The sequence below is a fragment of the Drosophila kikkawai genome, chromosome 3R, assembly GCF_030179895.1.
Source record: "Drosophila kikkawai strain 14028-0561.14 chromosome 3R, DkikHiC1v2, whole genome shotgun sequence".
NCBI classification, from domain to species: Eukaryota; Metazoa; Arthropoda; class Insecta; order Diptera; family Drosophilidae; genus Drosophila; species Drosophila kikkawai.
In genome coordinates, this window is record NC_091731.1 from 16,619,727 (window position 1) to 16,635,610 (window position 15,884).

At 42.5% G+C, this 15,884-nt stretch overlaps 1 protein-coding gene across 4 annotated transcripts in view; it reads right to left on the minus strand.

Annotated features, from left to right (window-relative positions):
• Positions 1-7,389: 7,389 nt before the first annotated feature.
• Positions 7,390-15,884, minus strand: part of Nlg1 (Neuroligin 1) — a 101,236-nt gene continuing 92,741 nt past the window's right edge. For all 4 annotated transcript variants that reach the window (XM_070287030.1, XM_017180454.3, XM_017180453.3 and 1 more), the window contains 3 exons: positions 12,103-12,254; positions 11,276-11,391; positions 7,390-11,206 (listed from right to left, as the gene is read on the minus strand). In XM_070287030.1, the coding sequence (XP_070143131.1) occupies positions 9,186-11,206; positions 11,276-11,391; positions 12,103-12,254 (2,289 nt within the window). In that variant the 3' untranslated portion in view covers positions 7,390-9,185. The remainder of the gene's footprint in view (positions 11,207-11,275; positions 11,392-12,102; positions 12,255-15,884) is intronic.

Sequence of the window (15,884 nt, forward strand, 5' to 3'; positions counted from 1 at the left end):
GCCCCTGCTTTACTTTATTTTTGGCAATTAACATGCAGTACTCTCATCGCTGATGGCATTCGTTTTTTCCCCCCCATCCAACCGCTGGCAGTGCTCCACTCGAAGAGCGTGTGTGGGTGTGTGTGTTCATTATGCCGAAGGGACACCACATTTCCCCCAGCGACCGCACCTTCAAGTCATCCCGCACAGCACCAACTGCAAATGTGTCAAAGGTTTGACGTACTTGAAATGGGTTCATGGGGTTCGGTTGAGTGGGTTAAAGTGTGTTAAAGCCCTGAAAAATATAAATTTTAAAATTCTAGAAAATAAAACCAGCTTGAAAGTACTTATAATTAATAAACAAACAGAGCGATAATATTTAAAATATATTCTTAATTTCGAATTCTGAAGTGAAAGATTTTTAAAAAAATTTATACTCTTTGAACTTTGATTTGAAAACATTTTGTTACTTATAAAAAATATATGGTTACTAATATAATCTTAGGCAATATAAAAATAATTTGTTTATAGGTAAGTATGAGATTATTGCAAATATTTGTTTTATTTGCTTTTTACTTGTATTTTCTGTTAGTGTAATTGTACGAAAAACAAGTTGACTGCTTGCGCAAAAATAATTGACACCATATTGATGTTCTAGTGGGCGTGGTCGTGTGCACCTGACACATGTTCCACAATCTGTCTAGAGTTTGTTCACACCATTTGCCATTGCACAGCAGCAAAATGTTGCTTATTATTTAAGCAAAAATATATTCAAGTTCCTAATTCTAATAAACACCTTATATTTATCCATTTAAGTCTTTTAATAATAAATTTATTGACTTTACTTGAATTTTTCCACAAGGAAATCACAAAATTGTGGCTGACAAAAGCTTCTGAATCGTGTGATTAGCTCTTAAGCAGATTGCAGCTTACTTTAAATTCAATTTTTGGGCGTTTTTCTTGAGTGGGTTAAGATGTTTGCACAATCCTTTTCCTTCCTGGCAGCAAGGCCATGCTTAAAAAAGACAACAACAACAGCAGCATCAACAAGAGGAGCCTGGAAGGACAAGTCGTAGCGCTTTTGAAAAACACGAGAAAACACTCCATGGGCAGTGGGAAGAGTGGGTGGGGGTTAGGGGGTGGTGTGGGTGGTGTTGCCAGAATGTGTCACCCTGATATGATTACGTTGTTACACAAGTTTGGTGCAAGGCCACAAAGGGGATAAAATAAACTGAAATGAATACATAAAGAAATGCTCTTTGCGCTTTAATTTAAGAATATTCAAGAATTCCTATAGTAAAAAATTTGTTATTTTTGTGACGAAAGTAAATTTATTTTAAGAACTAAGATCTTCCACAAAACGACAAAAAAATGCTTGCCTATCTTGAGGAAGGGTATAAAACGCCTCGAAGGGGGAGAAAAATTTAGAGGATGAGTTGGCAAACCTGAAGGTAAGTCTCCAGCGAAATATGCCAACATGCACATGACATACTAACTAGCGCTGCTTTGCATCACCTACACGTTCGCCCCCTGCCATTGGAAGCTGTCCCCCAGAACCAGACTTCTTCTTGGCATCTCCACTCCCGGCAGCTTCCCATTCAGCTGCGTGACAACGTAGCCGTCATCACATCACACGGAGAAATTGTCTTACAGTTATGACTGGCGTTGCTATTTGGAATTCGACACGTACGCAGGCATCCCGGGACACGTAGGGCGGTGTAATCCGTGGGTATGGATGTTCCAGGGGTGTTACATGGCTGCTGGGTGGTGATGGTGTCGATTTTGACACGTTGCCCGTGTGTGTGGGAGCTGGTAATTGTGGTGTAAAACTGTAGAATAACAGCACTTAGCTGGCTGCTAATACGAGCACGTGTCTGCTTTGTTGCACAACACGGCGTATGCGCAATATTCATCCGTTCATCCATCCATCCATCTACCAATCTATCCGTCTAACTGAAGAGTGCTAATGAAAAAGTGCAGCCAAACCGAAATACAAACCAAATCGAAATGGATTCATTAGGCTTTCAATTTGCCATTAGCATTGCTCGTTTAATTAATATCTTCTGTTGTTAATCAACGTCCCTGGCAATTGACTTGCCAAATGGAATTAGAGAAGCATTCGGCCATTTTATTGTTTGTGGAACGCATCTGCGCTGAGCATATACTAATTATAATCAACTTATATAGTCGAGTTTCCCATTAACTGCTGCTGCCAGTCGTCATATGCATATTTTTATTTAATTAAAATCGAGAATAAACAGCGCAGCAAAGGAATGTTGACAGGGTGCCGTCGGTGGGTAGCAATTGAAAGGGCTTCCAAGGATGGATCCGACATATGGTGAGCCAAGAAAAATTCGCACACACGATAAGTCACAAAGGCTGAAAAGGGGGAAAACTGGGGGGGGGGGGAAAGGGCAAGTGGAATCGAGCAAGACAAGGCGAAAATGTGGCACGCGGCATTCACCGCACAATTCCATTACGTAAAGCAAACATCAGATGGCGAAAACTGCGTTGCATGATTGGGTTTCTGCTCCTTGTGGCTTCGCCTTCCCAGCCGCCCATTCCGCGGGTTCAACTGCTAGTGGGGCCGTGGCGCCAGTAAAAGCAACATATTGAATATTGATGCGCATCGATTTCGACTTGAAAGCGGAAAAGTTCAAGCCAGCGACGCACAAAAACACGCAGCAGCAGCAGCAGGCATGCTTCTCTTTGTTTATAATATAAACATTTTCAATTTCTTGCAGCCATGGCAACACTAGACAGCAAAACTTCATTTTGATTGCGTAAGTACAGCTTAAAATAAATATTTGCTTTTGATAAAACTACATCGAGTATTTATTATTATTTTTGTTCGATTTTAATGTGTTTTGTTGAATTTATTTGCTGCTATTAAAGAATTATTTAGTTGGTAATATGAGCACAACAAATGGGTTATAAAGAAACCCATAAAAATCCATGTTAAAACTTCTGCAGGAATTTGTTTGGAAAACATTTTAACAGGGATTCCATTAAAATGCAATTGCAGTGAATGGAATTTACTGAGTTATTAAAATATGAATAATTTATGTAAGCTTTCATTGTATTCCCACAAAACTATAATAAACATTTGTTCAGCATAAAATCTTTACGATTTTATGAACGTTATTCGATTTCGATCAAACTGTTGACAGCAGAGTGTAAGTGCACTCAGCTCAGTTAACTGGCTGCGGCGTCGGCGAAGCAATTTGTGAGCGCTCGTCGAGCATTTAAAACAATTGGTGCCAAACAATTACGCGGAGGGTGCATTTTCCGAGGCAGATGGGCGTGCGGAGTGCGGGTTGCGGGTTGCGTGGAAGGAAGCCAAAAGACTTGCCTCGCCAAATTAGCGACAAATGTGCGTGCGTGAGGCAGAAGATTCGAGGGCGGAGGGTGGAGGGCAGAGGCAGACAACGACCCAAATTGCAAATTGCAACAAACTTGGACAAAAGTGGGGCAACGATGGCGACAACGAGCGCAACGATGGCCGCTTTGTCTGCGTAAGTTGGTAATAAGCAAATTAAATGCCAAGTAAACGCAAAAGGGCCCTGCAAAGTAGGCAACAATAAAAATCCAGCCGACTGCCAATGCGAGTGGCGCGGAGTGACTTGGCGCATTAACACCCAGCGCGCTGGCAACGTCGATGCTGATTCCATTGCGATCCCAATGACGCCACATGCTGCCAGCACATTCCACATGCAACCGAAGCGCAATATCATGGGCGTTAATTGCCACTCAAAGGGATGGGTGGTGGGGGAGCAAGGACGAGGAGCAGGAACAGGCGCTGTGGGCGTTGGAAAACTCAATGTCCATGCTTGAGTGGCGCACTCTGTTTTCTGTACAGTGGAAAACTTACAATTGTACCTTGAGATAGATTAATATATAATTTATAAATTTTTGGTTGTTTTATTCTTGTAATTCTGCATGTCTTCTTGTTTCTTATTCTCAAAACTAGCTCTCTTATAATTTTAGTAATTTTTTTAAAATTTTATTTACTTGATATTCAACCCACTATGAGCTTACCCAAGTCACGTCCTATAAAGTTCCATGCGCTTTTCTACACTTTTATTTACTTTTAGAGGATCTGCTGCCAAGTTTCCTTTTGGCCTGCGGACACCCCCTATCTATATGTTTTTTCATTGTAATTGTAGTTTTGCTTTCGTTTTCCGAGAAGCAGCAATGGCAAAGGGAAAATATTTATGATAGAGAAGCGAGCGAAGGAAAATATGAAAATAACAAAAGTCATAAAATATATATAAATAAAACGCGCTCTGCCATAAATCTCATACGTGTGAGTGTCCCTGTGGATACGTAAAAGGGAATGTTCCGCCAGTGCGTGCTGACTCGCCAAGGATCCTTCCGAACAGCAGTAGCAGCTACTATCCTGCCTGAATTTTATAAATTTAATAAAAGCAACAAAACTATGAAAGATGTAAATGCAAATGGGGCACTTGTTTACATTTTTAGCTGCATGCAATGTGCTATGCAGATAGAGAAACATTTGTTTTGGCCATTGCCCACAATGTTTGCCATTCAAATATGTTTTTGATATACAGAACAGGGGCTACCATCTACTAATTGATCAAAGCCCTAAATATGAATATAAACTAAATGTAAAACGCACTCAAACACATTTTGCCAAAAACAGTCACAATTTTTTTGATTTAATTTAAATCAATTGCTGAATATTATTTTATGCCAACGAAATTTTACAACTCATTGAACTCTCGACCGCAGAACAAACAAATAAACAGTGGGGCGGATTAATTAAAAAAAATAGATGGTACTGAGGGCACAACACAAAAAAATTGTGTTTAATTAAATATTTATGTTATTATTATTGTGCCCTGTGTTCTAGGCGATTTCTGTTCATTTGCGAATTTATATGCATTGAGGTTTTCGATGCGAATAATTTGCATTTAACACATGCGCACAGGCATACAAATTCAACCGCAAAATTACATTTAATTCTCGCAGCACGAAATTATCAACCAGCAAATCCGTTTACGCACTTGATGTCCTTAATGACTTTTGTTGTTCTTAATTTTGTTGCTGTTGTTGTCGTTCCCTGTCTAGTCACCAAAATGCAATTAATAAAACAATTTCCGTTTGATCCGAAAATTGTGTTTCACAACTCTCTTTTTGTTGGCTAAAATTGTTATTATAAACATTTTGGGAGATTATTTGCTGGCAAATTAGTTCCCAAAATCAAATTATATGTCACAGACTTTTTATATTTATAAAACAAGAGGAATTTCTATCAATAAATATGGTAATTATTGTACTCACCAAAAGCAAACTTGAAGAAATCAAAGTACTCAACTCAGGTGATTTAATCTCACACTATTACTGACAGAGTCATATCTTTTATTTGTTTAATTTCATCATAATAATGGGGATAAGCTACAATAATTGTCCGCGCCTTAAATTATTTACACTTGTTCATGTCCGCATGCAGTTGTGTTATTTGGCACCTTCTGAATTATTAATATTTTCATTATAAAGTCAAACAAACGAAAAAGAAGAGGGAAAATACCGAACATAATTTGCATATTTGTTTATTTGCTGTCGCTGCCGCTGTTTTTGCCTTTGTTTGCATTGACTTTGTTTGCTGGGGACAGGGACTCAAACATAGTCCTCATTTGCTTTGTTGGAATGCTTTACCAGTTTATTGTGCGAGGCTATTGAATCGAAAACCTCTGGCCAGTGCAAATACAATCGTCAAAAGTATAAATAATCGAATAATAATAATAATAAAGTGCATTAATTAGGCATGATGCATAAAGCTGCTTAATTAAAAAACGAAAAAAAAATTGTTCACAATTAAAACCATTGTGTACGGCATATGCATTTTATATTAGCCACGTCGCTCTCAATTAGCTTCAATTAAATAAGATTAAATATGTACACAGTAATCCGTTGCGTATCCAATTTAAGTTTAAGCCGATAAAAACAAGAGACCCAGTGCTTGCTTTTGTTTTTGTTTATTTTTTCGTCCTTCCTTATGGCCTTCCTGTCATAACTTTGCATTTGTCTCGGTTAGATTCCGGCCCTTCCATTTGACCATAAAGCGGGGGAAGTCCCCGAACAGTAAATCAAATCAGAGACCAGAACGTTATACGAGTATTAATGCATGAATCGCCTCCATCCCCCCGCTGTACTTGGCCCTACATTCTTGTTATTTATGGTTCGCCCGCCCTCTGCATATTTGACTTTAATATACTCTCGAGTTACTCTAATTTGCGGTTGTCAGCAAAATTTTGGTCCATCCAGTGTACTGAGCTGCTTTGGGAATTTAATTTTTACCATTTTCCTATTTTCCTATTTCTGTTTCGGTTTTGCTTGTGCCCGAGAACTTTGATTTGTTGGGCCAAACTATTCGGCTTGTGCGGTTACTCTGGGTAGATTATGAATTATTCAGGCTGCTGAAACCGAGATGGGAGGTAAATTTTACTAAATTGATTCGAATGCTTAATATTTAATGGGGTTTAAGTGTTTTTAATATTCGGTAAAGTGATTAAGAATAGAGAGAGTTGTCCCTCCATTGCTCGCACGAATTCCATTACACGCTTATCAAACTAACAGACTCCCCCATTTAGCACTTTACAGCTTGCCACAAAAGTTAGCTTCGGGTTTATTAAATTCGAGTGCCACTGCCAGAATACACAGAGAGACACAGAGACTTGGCACGAGGAATTCGTCCTACATGGGCGAAAATCAACTTCGGCCAGAAACGAGGCAAAGAAAATTGCGAAAAACTGGCCACATCCCTCAGATGGATAGATAGGGAAGCCAAGTAAATGGAAAGTGGAGCAGCATCCAGCATCAGGTTCTACTTTTGTACGGAAAACAAATGTCAACAGCATCCATTCATATCGGGTTGTCTAGTCGGTCCATCGGTCATTATACCAATTTCAGGGTCTCAGCTTGATCAAACGACTACCGGTGATAAAGATGTTTTTGTGCTGCTCAATTAGATGGCTCAGACTGGGGATTTCTCATAATTAAGGGCTCCTTTCCACAGTCCTTTCACCAACAATATTAGTGCACAAAAAAGGACCAATGCCCGTGGGAGGAGAACCAACTGCAAGGACCAAAATGAAAACGTAAAAACAATCCATTGGGGCAAACAATTTAATTACAAATTTTGCGGGGGCCCTCCGGGGGGAAAACATTTCTGTTTGTCCTGTTTATGTTGGAGATTTTCAATTTCGCCCGCAGTTCGCGACAAACTTTCAGATTCGACGTTTTGCGTCGACCTGTGAAAAGGGGAAAAATAAGGATGTCGAGGGCAACAACAACAGCAACTCGAAGACAGAACAATTTGCATAAAGGACCTGGGCAAAAACGACACAATAACTCAATTCGCAGCACAAAACCAAAAAAAAAAAAAAGAGAAACCGAAAAAAAAGAAAACAAATGCGCCACAAAGGGAATAAGGCATAAAAGCCGACGCAAAAACTTTTCTGCCAAGGCAGTAAATCCTACAGGATACGGCTCTAAGCTTAGCAACACAACGCACAACTATTCTCTCCGGTGTCAAGGGGAAGCGGCAACTTTGATGTCCTGGCCGCGGGGGCTGAGGGGATCAGCAGCTGAAGAAGAGTTAACAACTATGCACGAAACGCCAAATATTTGAAATATGTGTAGCAACAGAAATGTTGACATTTGAACTGATTTCCAGCAGGCTCCAGAGCCCCTCATTCCAACTAGCCTGCCACTGCGTGTGTCTTTCTGACTTGCACTGAGGAAAATTATTGTAATTTCAATATCAAATACATCTACATCTGGCCATAGAATAAATATATTTCAATTTGAGCTTAATTAATTCATTAAATCAAGGATTTTTGAAATTTTTCATATATTTATTGTATTAAAATTACTTATATATTTTTCTATGGAATCAACTAATTCTTATTTTGAGGTTTATGAACTAAAAATAATTTTAAATATAAATTTAAATGGTATTCTACATTTTATAACACCCAAGACTGCTTAGCGTTTTTTCTAAGCCAAGTCTAGATCTAATTTCCAACAAGAAACTACTTATATTTCAAAAGAAACTACTTTTATCTTTTATTTTCAAAACAACAAACAATTTCCGAGGGGCGTGAAATATTTTTCCAAGTGAAATAGCTGGCGAAATGTTGTGGCAAATTAAGTTGGCGGCACTGCGAAATTGCCTCAGCCCGGCTAGCAAGTATTGGCAACAAAAATTGGCCCGGAGGAGAACAGCGGCAGCCGGAGCATAAAAGAGGAGCAAAAATGTTTGTAAGTAGCTTTTGTTTGGTAAATTGGCGGCAACAATAGTTGACACAACTTCTGGTAAGCGAGTGAGTGGTGGCAAAATTCGAGCAGCATTTGTTATTGGCAATTTCTGCTGCAGCCATTTCTGCTGTCGGTTGTCAGGGGAATAAATGTAAAATCAGCCGCATACAAATTGCTTTCATCGATGTGGTTTTCTCCTATTTTGTGCTGCTAAGTGTGCGCATGTTGTCTTATGGTTAACCTAACTTACAAAATATTGAATAAAATCAGTTAACTTATAATACTTTTTTTTTCATTTTTGTGTGGTTTTTGTGTGCACAAAAAACTAATTTTAATATTATTTTATTTTGTAAAGGTTCCTTGTGTTGATTTCCTATTTCGTATCTGGTTAAACTCTCTAAATAAAAGTTATATTTTAAAATATTTAACTAGTTTTATAAAATACTGTAGCTTATATTCATAAAGTTTATAAACCTTTATATATATTTCTTTAAATATTTCCCAACAAGACTCCATTTCTGTGCAATTTGTTCCTCGAAATTAGTTTCCTTTACGGCTATTGCTCTTTACATCAATACAGGGAGCCATCGCTGCAGTCTCCAGGGCAACCTCCAGTGCAATTTTCGCAACTATTTTACGCCGGCACAAAGTTAGCCACAGAAAGGCCAGAGAATGCCAGAAGTCGGAGCTTTAACCACGAGCCCAAGATAAACTTTACAGCGAGATGTATTATTAAATTCACGCAGGCTCCATGAAATTCCGACCGAGGAAACCAAGGAGATGGGCTGCCGACAAGGATCGGATAGGATTTGGCAGCCAGCAGTCTGTCGCCGCATTGCGGGCACAACGGGGTGCGCCTTCCCGGGAATCCTCCGGAGGACTTCTTGGCTGGCTGATGCTGATGCTGCTGCTCCCGGGTGTTTCTATATATTGGTCGTAATACTTCTGCCTTGCGGCTGGAACTGCTGCAGCTCGGTGCGTACAGTGCCCGTGGACGAGGAGGAGGTGGATGAGTCGCAGGATGAGGCGTTGGATGCCGACGAACCCGATGATATTGTGGAATCGGTTCGCTGCTGGCAACCCACGGGATTTGCGTTGTTCTCTGTTGTGTTGAAATCCTTGCCGGAAGCTGGGCGTTGCAATTGAGGTATGCGGCTTGGCGTGGCCGCTGCTGCAGTTCCGGGGGATTCCCCGACTCCTACTCCTTCTGCTGCCCCGCCACCTGCCGCCTGGCTACAGTCCCCGGGCGCCGTCACCTGGTTGTGGGTGGGCCTGGGTATGAGGGAGGTCCTCGAGGGCGATTTCATGGGCTGCGCGTACAAGTCGCCATTGGGCGCCGACCAGCTGCAGCTTGTGGGACTGGCCTCAATCGCGTAAATGCACTCGGTGCGCTCACCCTGCGGCGGTGTGGTCTCGTGGGCCGGTGGCACCGACTCGAAGGACTGAAAGGATCCACTGAGCGCGGTCATCGCCGCCGCCGAAGCTGAAGCTGATGCCTCCGGCGCCCTCCTTGCCCGCTTCAGCGAGGTAGCCGGCGATTTGGGCACAATGGGTCCCACAATTAGAGTATTTTGCGTGATCTGGGGTTCCCTTAGCTCCTCCTCCTCGGCTCCACAGTCTCGGGCAACTTGGAGCGGAGAGGTGGTGACATTACTGCTATCCCTTCGCCTTCTGCCCAGAGTGCTGCTAATAGTCCTTGGCGGCGGCATCGGAGCATTGAAATTCTGCGGCGGCAGGGAGTTGCGCTTGTAACTGCAATCTCGTATATCCTGTTCGGTGGGCAGGACCTTCGGGTAGTTTCGCTGCCTCAGTAGCTCCAGCTGCTGGGCAGTTGTCAGGGGAATGGCCTCCAGGCCATGGGTATCCTCCCTACTCGTCACATTGATGTCCACATCGTCGGCGTGCACAAAGCTGGTGACCTGCTCGTCGGCCGCCAAGATCATGTCCACCGGATCCGAATGCGAGTGGGAGTGGGTTCGCGAGTGATACTGCTGCTGCAGGATATCGTCGCTGGGCTCGGTGAGAGCCGAGTGCTGCCTCTGCAGCAGCATCTCGTAGTGCTGCGGCTCGTGCATGTGCTGGGGGATGAGCAAAGCGGCATCGGCCACTTCGATGTCCTGGCAAATGATGAGGCGCCCGTCTGGTAGCATGGGCGGCGGCGGTGGAGTGGACGTGGCAAAGCTGCCCGACTTGGGAGCCTCCTGGCCAGACATCCACTCGCAGACTTTGGTGTGGGTGTCCACGGTGGAGCAACTGAGCGACCTCTGGCCCGTCTTGATGGCCTCGTAGGTGTTGGATTTCCGGGTCATCTCTAGCACGAAGCTGTCGTCGCCATCGCGCGACTTGCTGCATCGCTTCAGCTCCTCGTCATTGGCCCCGTCGTAGCTCAGGATGTGTCCTCCCAATTTGGGAGCCGGAAATGGCAGGGCCTTGATCCTTCGTCTACGCTGGCGCAGCAGAAAGGTTCCGTAAATGACCAGATTCAGGGCTATGATGATGGCTATCAGGGCTATCAGCAGCTGCAGAGTGGCCTCGGACTTGGCCACCGTCTCGGGGGGCTGCTGCTGTGGATTCTCTTCGTTATTCAAAGGGTTCGTAGAGGTGACCACATCCTCAAAGTCACTGCTTCCCATTACCTTGTGGACATGTCCGAAGGTCGGCGGTGCATTATACATGTTCTCAGCCGCCGTTTCCGTGGACTCGCCGCTCTGACCGGGCCCAGTCAGGCTGGGCTCCTGCAGGAGAAGCTTAAGGGTCCGAACAGGGTCCTCACCTCCACTGTCTCTGGGTCCGTATTTGCTCATGTGTCCTGTGATCACCTCGTGTCCGGGACCATGCAGCTGCTCTTGAATGGCCGCAATCTGGTTGAGCTCATCGGGCAGCTCCTTGTTCCAGAAGTTCATGTAGATCTGTCTGTACTTGTAGCCCACCGTAGGCGGAATGCCTGAAAAGGAAAAAAAATGTTTGTTATTCTAAGTCTATCCTAAAAAGGAATGCAGAACCTAACACTCACCTATATTGAGGTAGGCTTGACCTCTCCTATTAAACTCCGGCCAGTCCAGATCATAACGATCCCATTCAAGGGCATGGGAGTTGAGGAATATGCCCTTCCACGGAGCCTTGGGGTTTCTAGAGAGGAAAATGAAAACAACATTCGATGTGTTATCGTCTAATTTCCATGCATGGCCCCCGCTCAGTCCAAAAAAAAAAAAAAGGAATCTCTTTTTATCGACATAATCCGGTCGTTCATTTGCTCATTTAAATGACATGGTTATGGCCAATAACCACACCAGCTCCTGACTGAGATTGCCGCTGTTTGGCCGGCAGCCGAATGCCGAAACGTCCTGCTAACGATCTCTGATTCCAGTTTTGATTGCCACACCCGTTCCCATTTCTATTTTGCCAGCCTTTATTTTTACCCCCGAGCGTTGGCCACTTCAACTAATAATATTTGCATGTCCCGCCGAACGCCGACCGCCGTCGCCATGCTGTGGAATAATAATAAAAGCGGCAGTAAAAATTCTATTCATTTCGCTGTCCAAGCGTTGCAGATTGCAGAACGTGCCACAGTGTAAGGCAAAGCCTCCGATGGCGCTGCCAAACCAAAGCCACCAGTCGCAGCCATTCCAGGGACTCATGAATATCCCACACAGCATCCGCATCCGCATCCGGATTCGCATCAGCATTTGCATGCAGAACTGTGACCCCTCTCTCTCTCGAGTTGGTGTTGATGGCCCCGCCCAACCCTTTCGCCAGAATCCCCACGCTAACTTTCTCCAAATGCACTTTTCACATCCGCCTTTTGGCTTACCAAAGAAGTGGCCAGCAGCCAGTACTCACCCGGTCTTTACGAAATTCGTCCAATATGCCATTACCGCCTCGGAAAGCAGCTTTTCCTGCACCGTGTAGTTGCCGCTGGGAAAGGGGCCGGCGGGGGCCAGGGGAGCTCCGAAGATAAACGCCAGTTCCTCGCCCATAATGCTATGCGGTAGCTGTAAGTGAAATATATATATGTAGCCGAGTGCAGCTGGGGTCGGTAAATCAAACCGTTGGGGGAATACTCTAAAACGCAGAGTATTAAAGCAGCAAAAGCAGCAAAGGAAGCCATAAATAATAAGGCATTAGGGTAGGTAAAAAGTGCGGTAAAGATTTTCCTTTAAGTCTGTTTTGAGCAAGTAAGTGGAATATAAAGGAACAAGAACAGGTGATTGAATTGCTGTTAAATTATAGAATTAATATCATTACAGTTTTTTAATTGTAATATATTAAAACAAAAGTATTACCTAAAGATTATATGAACTAATTCAAGACTAAGTTACATTTCCATTACATTAGGCTTTAATTTGAGTGCAAGAATTCCTTATTACTAAATTAATTATATAAATCTGTGATGACCTTTCTGGTACATTACCAAAACCTAAACAGAATTTACTTAAGAGATTAACAGCCTTTAACCTTTTCAACCTTCATCACAAAGTTTGTATACCCATTGCCGAGATTTAATGCGGTTAGGAATGCGGTGACTCGGAGATCGGTGTGAAATGTTTCCAGCAGTATTTTTATGGCTCTTTTTTTTGTTGGCCATTGTGGCCAGGCAGCATCAATCTTCTTAGACGGCCTGCATAAATATTTAGCCAGCCGAAGACAGGCTTGGTGCCCCGGGCAGCAGGAGGAGGAGGAGGAGGAGGAGCGAGAGCAGAGATGGCCGCCAGAAGGAATTGCTGTGTGTAAGTAGGTAATAAAGCCAAGTTTTTATTGTTGCCATGAAAAATGTAACAAAGTCACAAAGCATTTCTGTCTGAGGACATCAAAAATGGGACTGTCCTGAAGCAGCCGGCGACTGTCCTCTTGGAAGATGTCCTTTGGACAATGTCCTCAGCGCCATCGCCAAGTCTTTTATGGCATTTATGAATGATGAATTTCGCTTTTGATTTTCAGTTTGCAATTGTGTGAGAATTTGATGAAACGGGCCAACGGAATTCAATATTGGTTTCTTTGGCAAGGCTTAGTCTAAGCTCGTTGTAGAGCGCCTTGGTTCGATGACCGCGCGCCGAAATCAAAACGAATCTTTAAGGTCGCTTTTCTTTTATGATTGAAATAGAATTTGTGGTCCACAAATGTATGTTTATTTTTACGCTTGCCATTTTGTTGACAAGCCAGAGAAATGGACGGGAAATGTTTTGATATCAATCAAATTGAGTGTTTGCTAAAGCAAATATTGCCTTTATGCTTTGTTGCTTTATCGCAACAAAAAAGCAGTTAAATTTCCATAAATATGGTTTTACTGTCAATGTTGACATGAAATCCTAAAAATTTCAATTAAACACATCCGCTTTAGTCCGGCGCTCATTCAATATTATTCCACGGCGTATGCATAATTAAGGAGTGTCCATAAATTCAACGAAATTAATTTATGAATTTATTCCTCTGGCCGAAACGTGGGCACTTCCTGTAACAAATTATTGTTATTATTATTATCGGCCAGCGATTTTTGCTTTAAAGTTGCAAATTAAAAAATTACCGGAACGAAGGCGGAAATTCAATTTGAAATAAATGCGTAACTTTCGTAATTTATGCTCCTGCTCGTCCGCCCACTCTGCGTAAAGTTGCCTTTTTGTGCCCACGGCAACGGAAGCAACAATTTGACTTAGCGCCATTTGTCGTAATAAACCTAATGGAGTTAATGGCACTCGCAGCGTGTAAAATTTCCAAAAATATTTTCCCCCGAATTGGCTCAAGGCAAAGGGTCCTCGCTTATGGAAAGCAAGGGAACAGGAAGACGAAGGTTGCCTGGGCGTGAATTTGCTGGGGGGGGGCAGGGGCAAGCCTTGCCGCACAATTTGCTCTCATCTTTCTATGATTTTATTGGATTACACAAGACTGGGGCCCGGTTTCCTTTAATTTGATATTTTCTGGTTTTCGGTAATTAAATATTTTGCCTCTGCAAGGCCAAAAAGTGTGCTATACATTGGGCATAATATGCACGTTTTTTGGTATTTGCCAAACACTCGAGTTGCCGAATCCTTTTTTGTGTGGACTGCGGTCGCAAACTTTCGTCCACGCACCAAAATAAAAACTTTAGTTTCAGTCATATTTATTTTATTTTCATAAATTTCTTTTCCTTCCTCAACCATTTCGCATTCTTATCAGAAAGTCACAGGGGGGAAGAGGAAATAGTCGACGAAAAAACTTTCCCAAGGAGAAAAAAAAAGAAGCGGACCAGACGGGACATACTTCAAGTTATTTTTTTTTGTTTGCGGGGTTTTTGCGGAAAATTCTTGGGATGCTGACCGCGTTTAGAATGCGATGATAATGACGTTTGTCTACGTGCCTGAGTCTGTGTGTGTGTGAGTGTGCGCGGGCACTGGGGAAAATGCTAAATTTAATATGGAAAACTTATTAAACTGTCCTCAAGTCGAAGTCAATGTGAATGGTCGTTTTCATCTCTTTTGCCTCAATTGTGCCTAAATAAATTGGAACTTGTTTTGCCAAAGTTTTCGGCTCGCTGAGTTTATTGCTCAGCTTGGGGAAATTACAAAGGGAAAATAGAAAAAAAGCGAAATCTCCAAAGCAGAAATTTTTACTCCAATCCCCTTGTTGTTTATTTGTGTGCTCATTTTGCGTTTTGTCTTCGGGATTAAATTCAATTAAGCCGTACTTTAAGCCCAGACCCCATTTACTGGGAATTATCTGAGATTCAGAAAATATTCCCGAGTCTACAAATTCTGCAAGCAATTAAGTTAAGAATATCAGAGGATTGTCGGGGTAAAAATCAAATGTATCTTTAATGAGACCACAGTTTTTATAACTTAAAAAAAGGAAAAGTATTTGCATGATTTTTGAGATATAAAATGCCACGTGAAGGTCCAAAAATTTCATTAGATATTGTATTTGGGCCGTGGGATTAAATTCAATTAGGCCTTACTTTAAGCCCATTTCGGCAGAATTATCTTCTTGTAGGATAATTCTCGCTATTTTTAACAATCGCCTTGAGCCGCAGCAGCGTCTCAGTGGGATGATGGTCGGCCTCCTCAAGACCAAGTACGTAAGTAGTCTCCCCGGCCCATTTTGAGGCTGAGGAAAACAGTCAAGACATGTGCCAAAAAGTTTTGCAATATGCCCGCGGCCCGCGTTTGATAGTCAAAGAAGCGGGGGTTGCTCGGCAGGATGTGGTTTCGGAGACTGTGGGCTTGGTCTAGGCCAAGTGAGTGAATGAGTGGCTGACGCTCCTCGAAATGGAGTGCAGAAGCGCAGCTTATGCACAAATTCATTCGCATTCAGTTGCGAGTTCTTTGGCTTCGCCACTGACAAACGAAGAATGCGGCAACAGAGAAATGTTGGTATAAATAAAAGAAAAGCCAGAATGTGTTGTGCGATTGTGTGGGCCTTAACTTGTCTGACTGTTTGCTTGTCTGGCCCGAAAAAAATAAAACAAGTAAGGATGCTAAAGTTGGGCGTTTAGACCTGTGAATACTTATTAATTAGTTTCAAAAGAAAGCATTACATAAAAGTCAGGCCTCTTTTGATGGCATTGATATTTATTCAAAAGCTAAGCTCGATTTTCCACTGAATTCCCTTGGCCATATTAAATAGAGAAATAAACCCATAACCCCTATTTTCCA